Below are 19,480 nucleotides of genomic sequence, written 5' to 3'. Positions count from 1 at the left end.
CCCAATAAAAGGAAAATATGGCATTAACTCAGTTTATTATGTTATTTTCCAAAAGCATCTCAATAAGAACATATTAATTAGCTTTAGCAAGATCTACAGCTTACAAACAAACATTCCCGAAGATGTTCCAGAAAATTAAATACAAATTACAGCACTCGTACTACTGAGAGCAAAGGAAGTGTGTTCACTGACACACAATACTTGCACTGTATATGCAAAATGTCTGTCGGAGACATGATGGAAGTATTTTTCACACTCACAGCTTCAGAATTGGGTTAAGGCAGCAACTGTGTTTCCTGTGGTCAATCACAGAGTTGTTCTTGCTGCATGTCCTGGTATTTTAGCTGGAAAATTTGTTCCCTCTCACTTGTTCAGTGCTTCGGTCATCTCAGGAACAGCCTAAAGAGAAATGAACAAGGTAATATTTTAACAGTATCACGTCAGGATTAGAGCTGTACATGAATATGACTACTTGAGCATTCATTTGTGATGAAGCTGATTAAATAGTTACATTTAGTAAAACAGCACTAGACTGTCCATCACTACAAGAACAATGAATGAGTCACAGAGTCAAAAGAGCCGGCTGCTTACACATTTATATAAATAAAATAAATGATCAAGATGTTTGCCAAATTGACAAGATGTTACAATATGAATATGAAATGCAAGCTGTGTGGTTTTAAAGATGATACAAAAACCTCCAGAGGTAAAAACACGAGAGCAAAATTTCCCTGATGGCTCTCGTTTTCAGTGAAGCAACTTCAGAACAGAATCATCAGTCACTGCCCAAGTTGGTACGAGGTATCAACTGACCATTTGAGGAAAAAGTAGAAAGCCCATCCATTTTAATCAGTTATCTGAGGAGTGATCACATGTAAGATGATCTCACCCAGTAGGTCACAACTCTACTGCCACTAGCTATTATTACTAATCACTTCTACAGACTTTGTCAGGACACCTGGGCTGCTGAGGCACGAGCGAGGAGCTAAATAAAACATGACCGACAGGACACAAATGAAAATATAGCCTCCTAGCCTTTCACAGGCGGCACTGGACTCCACTGTTAATCGTGCCAACACGCCTGGCTCACTAGCCCCAAATACCAGCGAGACACAAGAACGCAACTAAGCGTATAAGAGGCCTGGTAAGTAGAGGCTGACACACAGTTGAAGCCAACTTTTATGTAACTATTGATCCGTTTTGATATCCTTTGAGATGCTAATATGTTTCTCTCTGAGAGGTAAGTTCCAGCCACAACTCTCCTCAGATTAATTCAAGAACTTAATAATTCAACAGCTTTACATTTCCATTAGGTGGAATAAGTCTTCGTGCAAAATTTATGAGTGAGAAAGCGAATGTTATGTTCTGACTGTCACTCGGGGACTCTCAGCCATCAAAACATACACTTTGAGTTCAGGCGCCGCTTGCTTGTTTCCTAAGGTAAAATCTTAGTTACAATGTTATTTCAGGCGCTTACCTTGAAAAGATCTGCTACCAAGCCATAATCAGCCACCTGGAAAATGGGAGCCTCAGGGTCCTTGTTTATAGCGACAATAGTCTAAAAAAAAAAGACAAATACAGTGAAATGATAGACACCTAAAATAACAGCATTTGACCAAAACACAGACAAAATGTTTTATGCTCCTAAATATCAACCACACAGAACATGCACACACGTAGGTGCTTTTTTGCTTTTTGATCCAGTAAAACAATAACACGATACAAAAAGGAGCAGATATCTTTCTGTGACTTTACCTTGCTGTCTTTCATCCCAGCCAGGTGTTGGATAGCTCCAGAGATACCAACAGCAATGTACAGCTCCTATGGACATGAACAGATGACAGTGGAAGAAGTGTTACATGCTTGTACACATGTAATCTCAGGTCTTTGGAAGAGCCACACCTCAGTGTCTGACAGTATAACCATCAAAGGTGTGTAATCAGAGGATGCTGAAGCGATTGTACAAAGGGTCAGACATCCTTGTATCTCCCTGAACATGTACCTTGTGTGTGTCTCTCAGCCATATGAATATTTCAGTGTATAGTTAATGTTGCAGCTTAAATCTCAAGAGGCAAAGAATCAATTGGTCAACACGATAATATCTGACAACTGCATTAAGGCCCCTGTTCCACCAGTCAGACACTGTTCACAGAGGCGGCAGGTTTCCGTTTCTACAGACCAGAAAAAGCCAGACATGTTCTTGTACAATATTAAAACTTTAGATTTAAGTATAAAATTGTTTGATCCAAATATTAGAGAACAAGAATATGCACGTGTGATCTGGCAGCACTGGCTACCTATGAATATTTAGACAAATAAAATAAATCCACAATTGCACCCTACGAGTCTGCAATACTGCAGCTTTATACGCAGTAAAAATTCAGAGACTAACCACCAATGTTTAGAGCACTTATGTCATAACAATTGACTTCAATCTGCACGGTAAAGATTACACAGAAAACTAGAAGCAGGTTTTAATGTTTAATTACTGAGTAAAATTCCACAGGCTTGTCATAACATTTGGAAAATCTAATTGGGTCAGTCTAGCCTAGTCTGAACTGAAGCTCTGACCAGACATCCTCTGCAGTCAACTTTAATGGATCGGCTAAATCATTTAGGGTCCTAATGTGCCATCATGTGCATTTTTCTAGGCCTAATGTGTGGATAATCACAGTTGAGGTAACCCCGCTGAATCGTGTAATAGGAAGTTAACCTTTTTAAAAGGGGAGAGCAGCAGCCATCAACGCACTGAACCGCTAATAGGTATTTGTCAGAGCTAACACACACTGACACTGCAGTCGCTTCAAAGTGTTCTCCCCCCACTTTTACCCTTTGAATATAACTATTAACATAATTCTGAAGCAAAAACAAGTCAGAAGTAAAAAATAACTCACCGGTGCTACAATCTTGCCAGTCTGTCCAACCTGCATGTCATTAGGGACATACCCAGCATCCACTGCAGCTCTGGATGCACCCACTAGAAAATGGATTACATAGTTATACAACAAATAAAAACAGCCATTAAGGTAAAAATGACACTATTGTTTCCACAATACCTGCAGCATTCAGTTTGTCAGCAAGGTCATAAAGGAGCTTAAAGTTTTCTCCACTCTTCAGGCCCCTTCCTGGAAACAAAAAAGCCATTAGTCTATTTAAGGAAAAACAAAGCAAAACAAATCTTTTTACTTTATCCAATATGAAGTTTAGATGTGGACAATTGGAGCTTACCTCCTGACACCACAACCTTAGCGCTTGTTAGCTCTGGGCGATCGCTCTTTGTCAGATTCTGTTCTAGCCACTCAGAAATTCCAGTAGGAGAAGTACCAGCCACTGCGCATCAGATGCAAAACAACAAAAGCATTAAAAAACAAATAAGGTAAAGAATGTTGGATGTTTTTCAGGAAAATCAAAACATCCAGAATTTGATGTTCAAGCAGAGCAGGATGAGTCTGTTTATGTCACCTTCTTCTGATGCAGCACTTCCTCCCTCCATTGCAGCTGCCTCGAAAGACGTCCCTCGGACTGTGAAGACCTTGATTGGCTCATTGCACTTCACAGTGCTGAGGGCATTTCCTACAGAATTTAAACATTAACTGGATTATATTAAAAATAACTTTGACTACTTCACTATAGTCTAATTGATTAGATTAACCTTTTTACGAAATATGAAGAGGTCAGAATACATCATAATGTGACATAGTTAACCACGTTTACCTGCATAGATGGTCCTGACAAAAGTATCTGGAGATTTGATCTCAATAATATCTGAAACTGGGGCAACATCCAACTTGGCAGCCACTCTGGGAAGCAGGTTCTACACAGAAGAAAGAGTGACCTCAGTTTATAGATATTTTGATTTATTTTAAGTATGTCTCATACAACCAAACTTTGCATTCTCTCAGTGACTGGAGGTTACCTTTCCAAAGGCAGAGGCACCAGCACAGATGTGAGTGAAGCTGAATTGCTTCTGTGTTTCCAGAACAAGTGGAGTCAACTCCTCTGAAGAAACAAACATTTTAAAATATCAGATATTCTGTAGTTGAATGTTTGCAGCAGTAATACCAGTTTATGCCTCCTTAAACACGCAGAAGCAGAGATAGCAAATGAGCAACAACCTCTCCTCCTACTAACACCAGGATGTCCTTGAGCAACAACATGACAAAGCTGTGAATATGTCACACTGTACACACAAAGAGTGTTCCATACCTGGCAGGCCACCTTTGTAAGAATCATGCTGGGCCACAAGAACCTTCTTCACACCTTGTACTTTGCTGATTTGCTCCACAACCTGAAAGGAAAGACACTCATTGTTCTGCATCTACAATACCTGGCTTCTCTTTAAACTATCTCTGTATGTGATTACAAAAAACATAGAATATTACCTTTGCACAGTTTGTTCCTGCAACCAGACAGGACACCTCTCCACCCAGTTTACTGGCAGCTGTGATGGCATTGAGTGTGATAGGAGTTAGCTTCTCATTGTTGTGCTCTGCAATAACCAAGGTGCTCTGAAACCTTTGGAGGAGGCCAGTCTGATGGGAGAAACAAGTCAATATTAACGTTTTCTTCTTTACTGTACATCTGCATTTTTGTTTTCTATAAACAGAAATTATGTGTCTAATCTGCATCCAAATCCATCAGGTGCTTTTTTTACCTGCACTCACTCAATGTGATGAAGATATTTTGTACAAACATGTGTAAGAAGTTACTGCTGTGGCATCAGAACATGAAGTCTCATCAAAGTCTGAGTGCAGATCTTTTCCCCCTTTTTTCTTTTACTCTTTTTATGTGGGAATGTGTATAATCTTAGGGCACTGGAGAAACAGTCCAATCCAACCTCTGAAACAGCTGCACCTGACTGTCAAAGTAAAACTGGAAAATACCAGCCTCCTCCTGACTCCTCTTTACTCTGAGCTACTAAAGGTCGTTCAGATAAAGTCAAGCAGCAACAGAGAACACTATCACTGCTGCCTATAAATTACATTTATAAATACAAATACATCTGTAACACGTCTCTTAGGAGTCATGTTTTTGTTACACTTTGGTAACACCTGTCAGTAACATTTTTGAAAGTTTCGTAACTGTTCAATGTTACGAGGTTTCATAACCAATGCTGTTATGCTAACACCATTCATCAAAAACTAGCTATTAGCAGTAACAGAGCTATCTTCATGTACAGCACTAATACTGTGTAGAAACTCACATTAAGCCAATTAATACTGTCACGTGATAATGTAACATAGCACCAGTGTTTGTTGAATGTGAGCGACTAACTTAACGTGTAGCTACAGGAGCTAGCAAGCTAGGTAGCTAACTAGCAGCTGCTCCTGCATAAAAAAGGCGAGTCATTTGACGTGTAATAAATGTTCTTGATCTTTTATAAACGCAACGTCTGTGTGTAAGTCAAAAGAGTCAGACACTCACCAATTGTTTCAGGCTGGATTTGTTAAAAGCTCTGTTCATCTTGGACTCTGTGCTGCCTGCTCCTCAGTGCTGCAGAGACAAAACTGTGCCAAAGGTCATCTGACGTTTCTGACAACGAGTTCTCGCGAGATTAGAAACTTCCGGTCATCTCTCTCTCTCTCTCTCTCTCTCTCTGAGTTCCCATGCAAGGACTAAACTGCAAAAATAAAAACCAGCATTTCAGTTTTCATCACCGAAACACACAAATCAAAGTTTTCTACATAATGTACCCCTGTTACTTTTATCATCCTACCACAAACAGCCTTAAATATTATAATTAGCAACGTATATCAATAGCATACATATATTTATTTTTAAAGAAACTGGCATTTCATGCCTGCACACCTGCTTTAGAAATGAATTTATATTAATTTTTTCATAGCATCTACACTACGATGCAGCTCACCCTGTATGGAATCTGTTAAGAGAAGGTACTGTCAGAGGTGGGAGTAAGTCACTCAGTAAGTCACAAGCAAGTCTCAAGTCATAACCTTCAAGTCTCAAGCAAGTCCCAAGTCAATGTGATGAGACTCAAGCAAGTCACAAGTCAAATCACACAAAAAACTAATGGTCTTCGAATTAAAATGCTCACAATGGCATGTTTAAAAGAAAAAAATATATTGCTCATTAAGTGTCCCTAAAAATATTGACTTTAGGATACATTTATAATGTTAACAATTATTAAATAATAATAACTAAATATTCTTCACTGACTCACGTAATAATGCCACCCTCCCGCTCTCTCTCTTTGAATAAACGCGATGAAGTTGCACTTATCACTCGCTACTGTTGGTACTCACCACGAAACTGACTGTATGAAGAATGTTGCTAAGATGTTAGCCTCCTCTGCAGCTGTGTTTTATCGTTCTCCCTCTCTGATACTTCTGTTCTCCGCGTTTAGTCCAGTAACGGCCTGAGTCCAGCGCCTACCTTTGATCTTTGGCGTTATTTTCAAAGTTCAAAAGTATCCAACAACACTTCAGGATACAAAACATAAATGACAACAATGACGAGAGCAAGTCTCAAGTCCTCAAATTTGCGACTCAAGTCATGTGACTCTGTGTACTGTAGGTAGCCTATAATAATAATAATAATAATAATAATAATAAAGGCATGTATGAAGAGAGCAGTTTATTGATATTGACTACTGGATCTTTATCTTTGGCTACTGTTCTCCAGTAGAGGGCGCTCTATTGTGCCTTGAACTATCTTATGCAGAAGAGATTAAGAAGAATTTATAGGCCTAGTACAGTTGATATTGATATTGTTGTTGATATTGACACAGGCAGAGACTTTATACAAACAACAATATTTAAGTATAATTATATATTTTATAATAAATGAGTAAAAAAAAACTAATGCGTCAGAGGTCCCACTTAATTGTTCAGCCAGTTAATAACACACACACACACACACACACACACACACACACACACACACACACACACACACACACACACACACACACACAAACTGCTGTCAAAGCCAGCCCAAGAAGCCAGAGGAACAAAAAGAGCAGGGGTCCATACAGGAGCAGATTTGCATGGCACCCTCTCCCCGGACCCGCAGAGGTCCAGGTTTGCAGACGTCACCGGTCGATGATCTTTGTTTTCTCTCCACCTCTCGAAGGAGGAATACAAGTTTATCATCCAGTCCAGGGACGGGACGGTCTCCTCTCTGCCGCTCTGCTCCTCCATCTGTCGGCGTGGACTCGGCTATTTCTCCTGTATGGTGGATATCCTGCTCAACACTTCTTTCTTGGATGATATGGGGGATCATTCAAAAAGTAAGATTTCGCTTTATCGTCCTGTGGATTGATGCGAGATTATATTTAAACTCTAATATCACTACTGGTGTTTACTCTCTTTAATTTTGTGGTTAATCTCTCCATAAATAAAGGTTTATTAAAACAGAAAACACAGAAAGCTGCGACTAAAATTTACACTCCAAACGAAGAACCACAAATATTTGTGCAAAATCCTCTACACAACTTTTACACAGCTGGTGTGTGGTATGTGGTGGCTCATGTAACTAAAGTAACGCAAGTCATATGTGATATTTTTAGCTCCTGTGGCCTCATTATATTAATTTAGTAAATATTCTTGGAAGGACTCAGGTGTTGCTTTCTCTCCTTAAAGGTGAAAGGAGTGTTTAAGGGCAATGTCATGTGGATTAAGAGGAGCATATAGTCTATTGTGTTGTGCATTAATGCATGTCCGCCTCCTCACACATGCAGAGAAGTCGGGAATCGCAATGTGTGTGGGCTGTGGAAGTCAGATACACGACCAGTACATCCTGAGAGTGTCCCCGGACCTGGAGTGGCATGCAGCCTGCCTCAAGTGTGCAGAGTGCAACCAGTATCTGGACGAGACCTGCACTTGTTTCGTCCGAGACGGAAAGACTTACTGTAAAAGAGATTATGCAAGGTATGAGTTAAATCCGAGATTTGTTTAAACAAAAATGGTGAATATACATATTATCAAGTATTATATAGAAAGGTGTCAGGAGCAGACATCAGTCTTTTTCCTTGTAGCTAATAGTTTTTGTGCTTAATTTGATTAGACTGAGTTCAGCATCAGACGTGTTATAGGATATATATATATGTTAGGGTGTTATAAGGATGTGCGTAACGCATGGGGCCATCGCACCTCTGTGCTCCTTTTCAGGTTATTTGGCATCAAATGCGCAAAGTGTAACATGGGCTTCTACAGCAGTGACCTGGTGATGAGAGCCCGGGACAATGTCTATCACATGGAGTGTTTCCGGTGCTCGGTGTGCAGCAGACACCTCCTGCCAGGAGACGAGTTCTCCCTGCGGGACGACGAGCTGCTGTGTCGGGCGGACCATGGCTCGCTGGTGGAGCGGGCCTCTGCAGGGAGCCCGCTCAGCCCCGGGAACATCCACACCAGACCGCTGCACATCTCAGGTATTATTATTATTATTGTTGTTGTTGTCATTATTATTATTATTACCAAAATAAGTACGCTGAAAATATTTGAGTCAGACATTTATTAAAGATCCAAGGCAGAGGCCAATAGGCCAACACACCTTGAATGATATTTTTAACATTTTATAGACAGTGTTACTGTAATATAACACTGCTCATATTTTTTTTTGCTTGATACATCAGTACAAACAATAGTTTTGAAAAGATTTGTTTCTTATATAGAACCAGTTTCCGTCCGGCATCCTCCTCACCACCGGAACCACGTCCACAAGCAGTCCGAGAAGACCACCCGAGTTCGGACGGTGCTGAACGAGAAGCAGCTCCACACCCTGCGGACCTGCTACAATGCCAACCCAAGACCGGACGCTCTGATGAAGGAGCAGCTGGTGGAGATGACCGGCCTGAGCCCCAGGGTGATCCGCGTCTGGTTCCAGAACAAGCGCTGCAAAGACAAGAAGAAGTCCATACTGATCAAGCAGCTTCAGCAGCAGCAGCACAGTGACAAAACCGTGAGTTCTTACACTTTCACTAAAATTAAAATAATAATTACTGCAAACAACGAGGTTAAAACGAGTTTATGAGCAGCTGTTATTTTCATTGATAGGCCACTGGCTGTGATAAGGGCCTTATTTCTCCATAAAGAAACTTACAAAAGTGTTAATACAAGCGCTGCTTTAATACGGGAAAAAATAAACTAATTATAAAAAATAAAACTTTAAATTTTCTCCCTTTTCGTTACATTTTCATAAATAATACAAGTGTAATTTCAACAGAATTATTTCTAAAATACATATATGTGCAGGCTCATATAGGCTAAAGTTTATACTACATATTACGCATCATCTAATATGCTCAGTAGTTTTTTGTGGGCTGACGCCTGGAATCATTTTAGAAAAGAATGAAAATGTACTTCTGTTCAGTTCATGGGAATCCTGTATTTAAATGTGACTTTCTTCGTTCATGTACCAACATCTTTACGCAGTGGGTTTCACTTTGTTTCTGCAGAACCTGCAGGGCCTGACAGGCACACCTCTGGTGGCAGGCAGTCCTATCCGGCACGACAACACAGTGCAGGGGAATCCTGTGGAGGTTCAAACATACCAGCCTCCGTGGAAAACCCTCAGCGACTTCGCCCTGCAGACCGACCTGGATCAGCCTGCTTTCCAACAACTGGTAGGGTTCCTTTAGTCAAATTCAAACAGATCTGCATTCATAGAAAGAAAGGAAAATAATGTGCGCATAATGTGGAATTATTTGGTTGGTTCTCAACACATACCTCATTGTGATGTGTCAAACAGAACAATCACAGATTTGTAGCACAAAAAGCTGTTACTCCAGCAGTTTCTCAGTACTTGTGGGGTCCCACGTGGAGTCACTTGATATGATAAGGTCTCTAGAGACAGATGCAACGCCACGTTTTTAAATATAAGGAGCATCTCTCTGCATTTGGAGTTCCCACTCTCCTGCAACACGCATGTCGGCATCAACACGTGTTTGGCACCACAGCCAAAGATCACACGTTGCTATATACACGCCAGGCACTTATCATTCTTCCACCTCTGACAGGTGTCCTTCTCGGAGTCGGGCTCTCTGGGCAACTCCTCGGGTAGTGATGTGACCTCACTGTCGTCGCAGTTACCGGACACACCGAACAGTATGGTGCCGAGTCCTGTCGACACGTGAGGAGCCACTGGGGTCAGGTGAAGACCCCCGAACGCGCCAAGACCCCACCAGGGACATATAAATAAATAAAAAAAAGGAGCACGCAGGGTGGATTATGCTGGAGGATGCGTTCAGGCCCCACACTGGAGAAGTGGAGACCTGACTGTTATTATCTCACTGTCCTGCTCAGTGACACTTCGGCAGGACGCGCAGCTGCTGGACATGGACATACGGGACACCTCATGTTCTGCCTATAATGCCAACACCTCAACTGGACATAATGGGAATACGTGGGGGATTCCAACACGTGAGCCTGTTGTTTTACTGGAGATGTTTGTCAGGAAAAGTCAAAAAAACGTGTGTAGATGTGCATGATTTGTAAAATTCACTCTGTAAATTATTGAAAAGAATGATGCGTGCTGTTGGCGCATTCTCCCGGAAAAATAAGTTATTATTATTTATTATTATGAGAACAGAACTGAGATTAACAATAAAAGAATTGATTATTGCATGCAAATATCAATTTGTTCCATAACTTTAAGAAGGATTTTACTTAAAATAAATCAGTTTTTATGGGAAATGGAAACATCTGCTGTTGGCTAGTGATTTAAGTGAAGCTCAAATATAATTTAGCTAAACCCAAGCAAATAAATATCTAAATACACGCTTGTTTGGTTACAAATACCCCCCAGATTTTTAGAATATCCTTTCTGTGAGTAAGCTGCAGAGCTAAACACCCTAAGCTGCTAATAGAACTTAGAAAACCTGCTTATATGGAGGCCTGCTCACTGGATCAGTGACTGATGTCTGACAAAATATTAAGCAGTTGGCCTCTCTGGGTCACTGCACAATAAGCTGCTGCCTGTTTAATTCATCTCCGTGGGTTACATTACCATTGATGCCCCACAGCAAGCTGCGAGTTTATTTAGAGCAGTTTGTGCGCAATGTTTTTGATATTTAAAAGATACAATTATTCAGACACATGTCAGACCTACCTGAGGCCCACTGGTGAGGCTACAAGTCTAGACAGAGGACAGGCAGCGGCGGCGGCCCCCCTTATCTACATCTGGCATCACCTGCAAAGGATACGCTGAATGGACCCACAACAAAAACGCGCAGTGGACTCCCAGCCCGCGGACGCATCCTGGCGTGTCTTAAGTTTATTTTCATTCCAGTAGGAATTCTGAGCGACAATTAGCCGCTGGACAAGAGAGCATACAGGTCAAGCCTGGACTGACACAGTATACCTCAACCAATCTGTTGAGGAGGATCGGCTTTTTATCAGTGAAGGAAACGGGAGTCTGAAATAAAACAAAAAAACCTGTTGCCAATAATGATTAATCACATGGTGAGGAAGAAGGAACGAAATAGACAATTAAAATAAATAAATCCGCATGTACCCATAAATCCATTCACCTAACACAATCATGATGGTAGATATTTGTAATTTATATAATCTGTCAGCACAAGCGCCTCCCACATCTTTAACATTTTAAACTGAAACTGGGCAAAATAACAGTGATGATGTTTTTATAGGTAGCTAAAAACGCGGGTGGTGTTTCAGAGTAGATTTAAAAGTTGTTTTTTTACATTTAAAATATTTAAATGTATATATTCTATATATTCCTGAAGACCTTCAAATCACATCTTAATTTAAACAAGTCAAATACCAATATTACATTTGTAAAAAAAACTGGAGTAACAATATATAAATAATAAGTATTTTATTTCTTTAATAACTCAGTAAACGGTATTAATTTGTGAGTCCCTCCTAACAAAGAGAGAACGGAAACAAACAGATGTGAACTTGAAAAATATAACACATATTAATCAAGGCAGCTCATTTAACTTTCAGACTACCGATAACATTCTGTTTATTGACATTCAAAAATAATCCAAATGCTATAAATTAACAAAATAATAACAGTATGGATGAACATATTTGGCAAAAATATAAATAACAGTATAAGTAAACGGTTCAGATTTTATTGTTTTGTAATGTAACCATCTCAATCTACAACACACAGGAACAAACAAATGGCCAGTTCAGACATTAAACGTAACTTGTGCGTACATTTCAATGTACAATAAAAAAAACAAACACTGTGCAAATTGCTCTTGAACATTAAACTGATTCCCAAGAAATCAACACAGATACACAACACAGGAACATGTTTGTGTGCAGACTTGTTGCACATGTTAGTGTCTTTAATAGTGTAATAGTTAAAGTGTGCTTTGCTCCATTCTGAAGACAGTGTGCAACTCCATCACTCCTCCTGCTTACTGAGAAAAAACTGCAGAGCTGAATCCCACAGATCTCTTGGAAAGCGGTTGGACAATTCACAGAGATCCAGCAGCTGAGAGGCTGCGGAGAAAGAAATCAACAGTAATTATTTTTTAAACGTGGATTTAACCAAAGGAAGCATGCACTGAAATAGTTTTAATTGCTCAAAAAATATATACTAAAACTAGTAATAAATTGAAATGTTTGAATATTAGTGAAAAGTAGCTCACCTGCTTTGTTGTGTGAATCCTTCTCATTTGCAGCACAGTCCTACAAGAATAAACAAGCAATAGAACATCAAACCGTACACTAACACTTGTATTATTTTCCTCGCTCTAGTTAAATAAGCTTAGTGCAAAATTTAAAGCTGCCGCCATGGTTCCATCTAATTTTAATTTACTCCTCAAACCAGATTATCCGGGATGAAACCGTTTTGCTCACAGGAATGTTCCGGAGGTTAACTTAAACACAAGGGCAGCGGGGCAAGACGCCATGCATTATTTCACTGTTTGAAAGAAATGACAATAGCTTGTCTCCCTGTGAATGGGAGTTAATCTGTGTCCAAACAGTGGTGGTTGCAGAGAGGCGAGGGGCTTGTTGTCAGAGAAAGATAAAGGAGACGAGCTGTTTACTGGGTGTTGAACCAGTGGCAGGTAAATCCACTGTGAAGGAAATCATTTATCTTGGTAATAAAACCCGTCTGTTGCTGATTCACCGGGACTGATGAGCAGTCATCCATCAGCTGATGCACAGAGATGTTTTTCTGATGTGAAATAGTTTTGTTTTGAAACATAAAACTCTTAAGGCCAAACAGGAAGTTCTTGATAACTTTACCACTTATTTTTCTGGCCTTTGCACATAATGACTGAATTGTTTGTGTATTATTTACCTGAATGAAGGTGGCCAGCAGCATGCAGCTCATCTCCTGCTGCAGGATGACCTTGTTGTGGGAGTTATTGTAGCAGGCCGAGATGAGGGAGGGAAAGAGCACTCTGATGAGGCGTGGGTGGCTGAAGTACTGGAAGGGCAGCTGACACAGTTTCTGCAACAAACTGGGCTGTCGGCCAGACTGCACTATCACCTGGAACACACAGGGAGCAGGAGCCAGTCAGTCACTAAGCCCGTCAGTGGCACAGCTAGCTGTAAATCACTGCCCTGTGCCTCTCCCACATGTAAATCTGCCACTAAAACAACACACAAACAGCCATTAGGAGGAGACCTGCAGGGTGCAGCCTCCCACCACACAATTTCAGGCTATAAAACACAATAATGGGATGTTTTTTACAGAAGAGGGAAAATGAGACATGTGAACTGATGTCATTGTTAGTGGTTAAACTTCACTTTCAAGTTTTGTGTTAAGCTCCCTGAGCAACATTCAGGCGAGAATCAGCGTTGGAGTGAATCTCAGGTTGAGAGGGCATTCAAAGTGCAGCTGGGGCACCAAGAGGTGGGTGGCAGGCGGGTGGGTGAAAGGCAGAGTGAGCAATCCTCTACCAACACTAAGAGGCCACCCCCACTTTAAGAAATGAGTAATACCATTAAAGGCTGACATCCTGCTCTCCATCACAGCCTGTCAATCACACACCATCACATCCGGGCCACCAGTATTAAAACCAAATCACTCCCAGCCTCATTTGATTAGAAAAGGGGGCTGCTGCAAAGGAAGAGGTCCCTGCCTAATGCTCTGGTCATCCCCCCCACTCCCCTCCCGGAGCCTGAGAGCGCCATCAGCACCCGTCTGAAAGCCAGCAGAGGTCAACATGCTAAATCCTGGCTGCACTGCTTTACAGGTCCAGACTGCAGGACTAAGGGGATCCACACCAATAGAAACCAGAAGGGCAAGGTGAGGTCCCAGAGTCAAGGTGACATAAATTCACTAGATTTACAAGATTTTAAAAATACTCTCCCATTGGTTTCTCCTTTGATAATGCACTCCCAAGTTTGAGCAGCAGGATAAACAGAGTGATAATTCATCACTTTTATCAGTGCAAGGTGACACCTTACAGAGCTGTCCTCTACAGCAGAGTCCAAAGGGACATAGGACACTGTTATTTCCTAACATCATCTTAAGATTGTTTATTTATGCAGATTGGAGAATGTGAATTTAAAATCATTACGAATATTAATGTACTGAACTGTCAACTGAAACATGTGAAAACAGAAAATGTTTTTTTTTTTGCTCTAAATACACATGTAGCAGTTTCACTAATTTATTTAATTTTTACAGAAATTGGGAACAAATCTTTTGCTTGAAAAAAAATTAGGGTCTGGTTGTTTTCAAATGTGGAGCTGCTTATTCTCACAGCACATACGTTTAGCGTTTTCGTGCTACTTTTCCCTCTAAATCCTCCTAAATTTTTTTCTTGTCTGTTGCAACGCAGCAACAGGATGCTGCATAAATTCATGCAGCTGAATTCGTGCGAACGTCAAAACTACGATTCTGCAAAAGCTAAAGAATTCCTTCATTCTGGTGTTTTAATCCAGAGCATTTACGTTGGGTGTATCATAATTTAACACCACAGCAAGTCCTGGATGTTTGAGTTGGAGCTTTGAGGAGATCCAACCCACAAATCACCCAGCGATCTCATAATCCTCCACTATGCACAATTCCATCTTCAGCTGCCTAAACAAATTGTCCACCCTCAAGTGCCTGACGCAGAAAGACATAAAACAAAGCCTGGTGGCAGCAAAAGTCTGGAGGTAGAAGCCTAGTCGCCTGCCAACTTTCCACGCCTCCACCAGGTGAAGAGCAACGCCAGAGTCCGAAATGGCTTTCCAACTTGAGATTATGCTGCAGCGTTACTTTTCCCAGCTCAGCTGAAGTGTCTGCGGCTCAACATCATAAAACTAACTACAAGCATCTGATTCTAGGCATCTGGTCCATGTACGACGCAGAGCCTGTAAAAACTCAAGTGTCTCGGCTGCTCTGTTCTTTCTTAAGTTCAGAGACCTGGCATTTTCAAACAGTTTTATGATGCTTCCATTACATAACTTCCTCGCTTGTCTGCAATGACAACAAAGAGTGTGTAAAGTTAATGTTCTGAAACAAACAAATGCCTGGGAAAATCTGCTGCCTCAAACCAAAGTTAAAGCAGATTTCAGAGCAGAGGAGGAGGGTAAAAAGAGACAATAATTAGCCTGTAGGAAGTCTGTATGCATAAGGAAAGAGTGTGAAACATTTGTTTCTAAAAGCATGAATGTAATAGTGTTATACATTTGACATTCTAATGTTTAGAAGCATTTCCATTCATTCATTGTGTCTAGACAGCCAAAACACCTCAGAAGGAACCAGAGCAGGGCCATATATCTGACACTTGAATCCACAATATAAACCAGATCCAGTGGAAGTCCTTTACTGATAAGACGTGCAGCACGGCAGACGGCACAAAGCAAAGTTAAGTGTTCAAGTGCTTTTTTAAAACGGCATTTACAATGGTTTATTGTGATGAGCACAGGGTCCTGAGTAAACAGCCTTTGGACAATAGGATGCTAGACGCAGACGTTGACAAAGACGGTCCAACTTGACGTTTAAGGTAACTTACAAACTCCCATTAAACTTGCTGTTTACACAATAAAGCTCAATAACTCTTTATTTATCTCCACGTGCTGACGTTGTCATTCCTTCCCAGATCTGACTGCTGATAATTCGGCTCTGAAGCTAACCTGACAACAGCGCTGCAGACAAATGGAAACCCCTCACTGAAAGGTTTGCAGGGATAAAAAACGTCCTCAGCTTCACTTAAAGTCAGTTGGACCCGCTTTCAACCTTGAAGCAGAGTGTAAATCATCTACCGAGCCAACAATCAGGCCCTCTCCTGCCAGTTAGTGGAGTGTGTGTGTGTGTGTCTCCCTCTGCCTCTGTTTACTCTGCTGGGTGATACAAAGCGTGTATTCCCTGCTGCTGGCTCCCAATGGTCTACAAGAGCAGCACTTACCCTGCAGGCAGTGAGGGCTTGGTTGTCTTGGCAGTAATGGACTGCTGAAGGAAGAGTTTCAACATCAGGTTAACAGGAATTACAGGCCTAAAGCTTGGTTTGGGCCTGCAGGGCAGAGGAAACGCCCTCAAAGAGAATGGGAAGAAGAGGACTGACCCCACAGATAAGGCTGTGGGGATGTGTGTGGGATGCTCAGTCTAGTGATGATCCACAGCTCATGTGATGTTTACGAGTAAAGGGAAAAATATTCCATTACTTTTCTAAAACATCCGTATACTACCTTAAATTAGACCTGCGTATGTGTGTGTGTGTATTAGAGACTCAGGAGTATTTGCGTGTGGCTCACTGTGCTTGCGTGTGTGGGACCATTTTCCATGTTGTCTTAAGATTTCCACACTCTGAGCTGACGGGACCTTTGATTGTAAACTGGTGACATGTTAACCCACCCGCTTGCTTTTTAAAAACACTCAAACAAAATCAGCTGCTCAACACTGTGGATGAATCACTGTATTCAAAGACAAGGAGATTACCGGTACATATTTCTTTGTGGAAAAAAGGAAGCACAGTTACATGACAGTTAATAAATGGGTTTAATTTGTTCTGCTTTTTTTTTGTATCTGTTAAAAAGTCTCCAAAGACGCTCCCAACAGACAATGAAACATATGGCTACATGGCTCTATGGCCCCATAAGCACAGGCACACTTAAAAACACACAAGCCTACATATGTCACCCTTCCCAATGGCTTTTTGTGTGACAAGGTGAATTATTCATGCGCCCCCTCCTCCCCCCCAAAGCAGAGGGAATACATCACTATGTATAATGCTGCTTCAAAGTTCTGCTTTTTATGAGCAGCTTTATTTCTAGAGCATATATATAAACAAAAGCTGGTGTGCCGACAGTGAATCAGCAGTCTCGGCGACCGCACAGGCCTCGGGTCGGGCCGCTTTTGTGTCCTGCCAATGCTTACATTAGCTTGAGAAAAGCTCAAGCTGCTCTAAATATTCCCCTTAACGCCATCCATCTTGGTGCAACGACTGGATGGACGCATTCCAGAAACTGGACCACTGGCAAAGATCAACTCTGTGAAGGTTGTGTGGGATCTTGTTTCCTGACAATCTATCTACTCAAATATGTTATTTTTCTTTTAACCCAAACGCAAGGTAAGAGGGTTTTCCTGGCTTTCTGTCAAAACAATGTGAGGGAGCGACTTCAAATTATCAACATGCAAATGTTATTTTTTGCAACACACAGAACACCACCCCCCATTAACGACCCTATAGGGGTACAAAGATGAATAGTCTGTCACATACTTAATTTAATAATCACCTCTTACTACGTTATTTAATATAATATGCAAATTAGATCTACAATGACCGACAAATGCTAATTCTGTACATCAGAATAATTAGATTGAATAGTAGCAGAGCAGAGAGTTAAAGTGGCACAGACAAATGGAGGCACCCTTAATTGGAAATAAAAAAATTAGCAAATTAGAATCAGTAATTAGCCTATAAATTGTTGCGACTGCGACAGTGTGGGCTTAAATAACATATCAGAGACTGAAGCTGTGGCGGCGGGCCTGTGTGGGTCAGGCTTAGCTGAATCAAAGCTCAGCCAACTGTAGCATGGCTAATCAGGGGCCCAGTAGACGGGCCATGCATGACAGCCAATTACACAGCAGCCAGGTCCGCTCCTTTACATCCTGCTCACTTCCACACAGCCTCCTAAGTAGTTGTAACACCGGGGCCAGCACGCTGCCCTGCTTTACCAGCAGGGAACAATAGGTCACTCTGTGGGACAATAAGCTGCACACAGACCAAAAGCAGGAAGGTGCCAAGGCATGAATCTTTAAACAGGTGCTTTTTGTTACAATTACAGAACTACACCCATTTTCTGACAAATAATACATGAGAGGAACAATAGTAAGATGATATTAGCAGTCTCCTCCAATTCAATAGACAGCTTTGCTCAAATTAAACCATTCAATGTAATTAAAAAACTAGGAGGCAGATAACAGAAAATCAATAACATTTAAAGCAATTATTACCTGCATACAGTTGCATCAATAGGTAGATTATCTGTTCTTTTGATTAGTTTGTTTTCTAAACTACAAAAATATAATATAAACATATTTAATAATTAATTAACCAATTAAACCAATTGATAATACATCATCGTTGCTGTTGTTATTGATAATAATAAAGTTTGAAGCTGGCTTACCTGGTTTTCAGGGTGGTTGACGGTGAAGTATCCCACACAGATGATAACTTCATGCAGCAGCTCCTCAGAGGAATGCTGGGTACAGTACCAGAGCAGGGAACTCACGATGTGTCTAAAAGCTAGAGACAGGCACTCGGCTCCTAGAACAGACTGAGGGGATATGGACAAAGCGTCAGAGTACAATACCAATGAAAAGTAATAAGCAGTTATATGGTTTGCTGGTGGGGATGTGCACAATGTATGCATTAAGCAAATTAAACAGGGTCCAACTGTAAGACACCTCATTCCCACTCAGATATGAGATGCTAGGAGGAGTTCAGACAGTATTTATTAAACATGTCAGCGTGACAGAGCACCACCGAGATCGTCACAATTTGCACTACAAGTTTGGTTGTGTTAGTATTTTAACATCCATAAACACAATACCTGACAAGCTAAATGCTGGTTTTAAAGATTTATAACATTACAAAAGGCAAACAGGGAAGCTTCTAAACAAAAAAAAGGGAAACTATTATTTTCCCAACATTGATTTTTGAAGGCTTACTGGTATTTTGAAGCATATTTTATTACAATGCAAAACCCAGTTATATATTCTACGATGGACCCATTAAAATTGACTTTTAAACACATTACTGAGCGCCAACACTGCAGCCAGAATTTTGATCAGTTATCTGCTGCTAACACATATTAGCTGTTTCAGTGAGGTAATGCAAAACACAAGGTGATTACAACTAGGGGCCAAAAAAAGAAACATTATTTAAAATGTTCATAAAACTCTGGAAGGGAAATGCTTTCATTTCCAGCTGTTTTCAGTTGCCTGGATGTGGCAGTTCAGTGAGAGGAAGCTGCTTCAAAGTAATTACCCAAAGGCATTAAAATAATTAACAGCATTCTCGCTTGCTCTTGTGGCTTTCAGTCTACACCGTGACTTAGCACAGTGAAGCTGTCGCCCTCTCCTCCTCGGGCTG

General features: G+C 41.0%; 3 protein-coding genes across 7 annotated transcripts in view; 1 reads left to right on the top strand and 2 right to left on the bottom strand.

The window, feature by feature from the left end:
• Positions 1-16: 16 nt before the first annotated feature.
• On the bottom strand, positions 17-5,562 carry etfa (electron transfer flavoprotein subunit alpha). The gene is made up of 12 exons (XM_028431717.1): positions 5,425-5,562; positions 4,383-4,532; positions 4,207-4,288; positions 3,917-3,999; positions 3,715-3,814; positions 3,463-3,573; positions 3,229-3,330; positions 3,057-3,125; positions 2,895-2,977; positions 1,756-1,821; positions 1,478-1,558; positions 17-399 (listed from the first exon to the last, which is right to left on the bottom strand). The coding sequence occupies exons 1-12, from the start codon at positions 5,461-5,463 to the stop codon at positions 364-366; spliced, it is 1,002 nt and encodes a 333-aa protein (XP_028287518.1). The 5' UTR covers positions 5,464-5,562; the 3' UTR covers positions 17-363.
• Positions 5,563-7,035: 1,473 nt separating this feature from the next.
• isl2a (ISL LIM homeobox 2a) lies at positions 7,036-10,537 on the top strand. Of its 2 annotated transcripts, none has more exons than XM_028431351.1 (6): positions 7,036-7,249; positions 7,700-7,889; positions 8,175-8,389; positions 8,633-8,919; positions 9,416-9,583; positions 9,977-10,537. In XM_028431351.1, exons 1-6 carry the CDS (start codon positions 7,192-7,194, stop codon positions 10,091-10,093), a joined length of 1,035 nt encoding a protein of 344 aa, XP_028287152.1. In that variant the 5' UTR covers positions 7,036-7,191; the 3' UTR covers positions 10,094-10,537. The 2 variants fall into 2 exon arrangements, with proteins under 2 accessions (XP_028287152.1, XP_028287151.1); XM_028431350.1 differs by having other exon boundaries at positions 8,130-8,389.
• A 1,378-nt stretch (positions 10,538-11,915) lies between these two features.
• Positions 11,916-19,480, bottom strand: part of scaper (S-phase cyclin A-associated protein in the ER) — a 49,545-nt gene continuing 41,980 nt past the window's right edge. For all 4 annotated transcript variants that reach the window (XM_028431218.1, XM_028431220.1, XM_028431219.1 and 1 more), the window contains 4 exons: positions 18,513-18,662; positions 13,246-13,437; positions 12,587-12,626; positions 11,916-12,437 (listed from right to left, as the gene is read on the bottom strand). In XM_028431218.1, coding sequence (XP_028287019.1) covers positions 12,340-12,437; positions 12,587-12,626; positions 13,246-13,437; positions 18,513-18,662 — 480 coding nt within the window. In that variant the 3' untranslated portion in view covers positions 11,916-12,339. The remainder of the gene's footprint in view (positions 12,438-12,586; positions 12,627-13,245; positions 13,438-18,512; positions 18,663-19,480) is intronic.

The sequence above is a fragment of the Parambassis ranga genome, chromosome 19, assembly GCF_900634625.1.
Source record: "Parambassis ranga chromosome 19, fParRan2.1, whole genome shotgun sequence".
Taxonomy (NCBI): domain Eukaryota; kingdom Metazoa; phylum Chordata; class Actinopteri; family Ambassidae; genus Parambassis; species Parambassis ranga.
The sequence above is the reverse complement of the archived record's forward strand: the minus strand, read 5'-3'. Positions and strand labels throughout refer to the sequence as shown.

Excerpts from the sequence above, each read along its gene's own strand:
- etfa (XM_028431717.1), bottom strand. The coding sequence starts at position 5,463 with ATGAACAGAGCTTTTAACAAATCCAGCCTGAAACAATTG. Across the intron at positions 3,574-3,714 it reads TGTCAGGACCATCTATGCAG|GAAATGCCCTCAGCACTGTG; the intron begins GTAAACGTGGTT and ends TAAATTCTGTAG. Across the intron at positions 3,126-3,228 it reads TAAGGTTGTGGTGTCAGGAG|GAAGGGGCCTGAAGAGTGGA; the intron begins GTAAGCTCCAAT and ends TTTTGTTTCCAG.
- isl2a (XM_028431350.1), top strand. The coding sequence starts at position 7,192 with ATGGTGGATATCCTGCTCAACACTTCTTTCTTGGATGATATGGGGGAT. Across the intron at positions 7,890-8,129 it reads TGTAAAAGAGATTATGCAAG|GTTATTTGGCATCAAATGCG; the intron begins GTATGAGTTAAA and ends GCTCCTTTTCAG. Across the intron at positions 8,920-9,415 it reads AGCAGCACAGTGACAAAACC|AACCTGCAGGGCCTGACAGG; the intron begins GTGAGTTCTTAC and ends TTGTTTCTGCAG.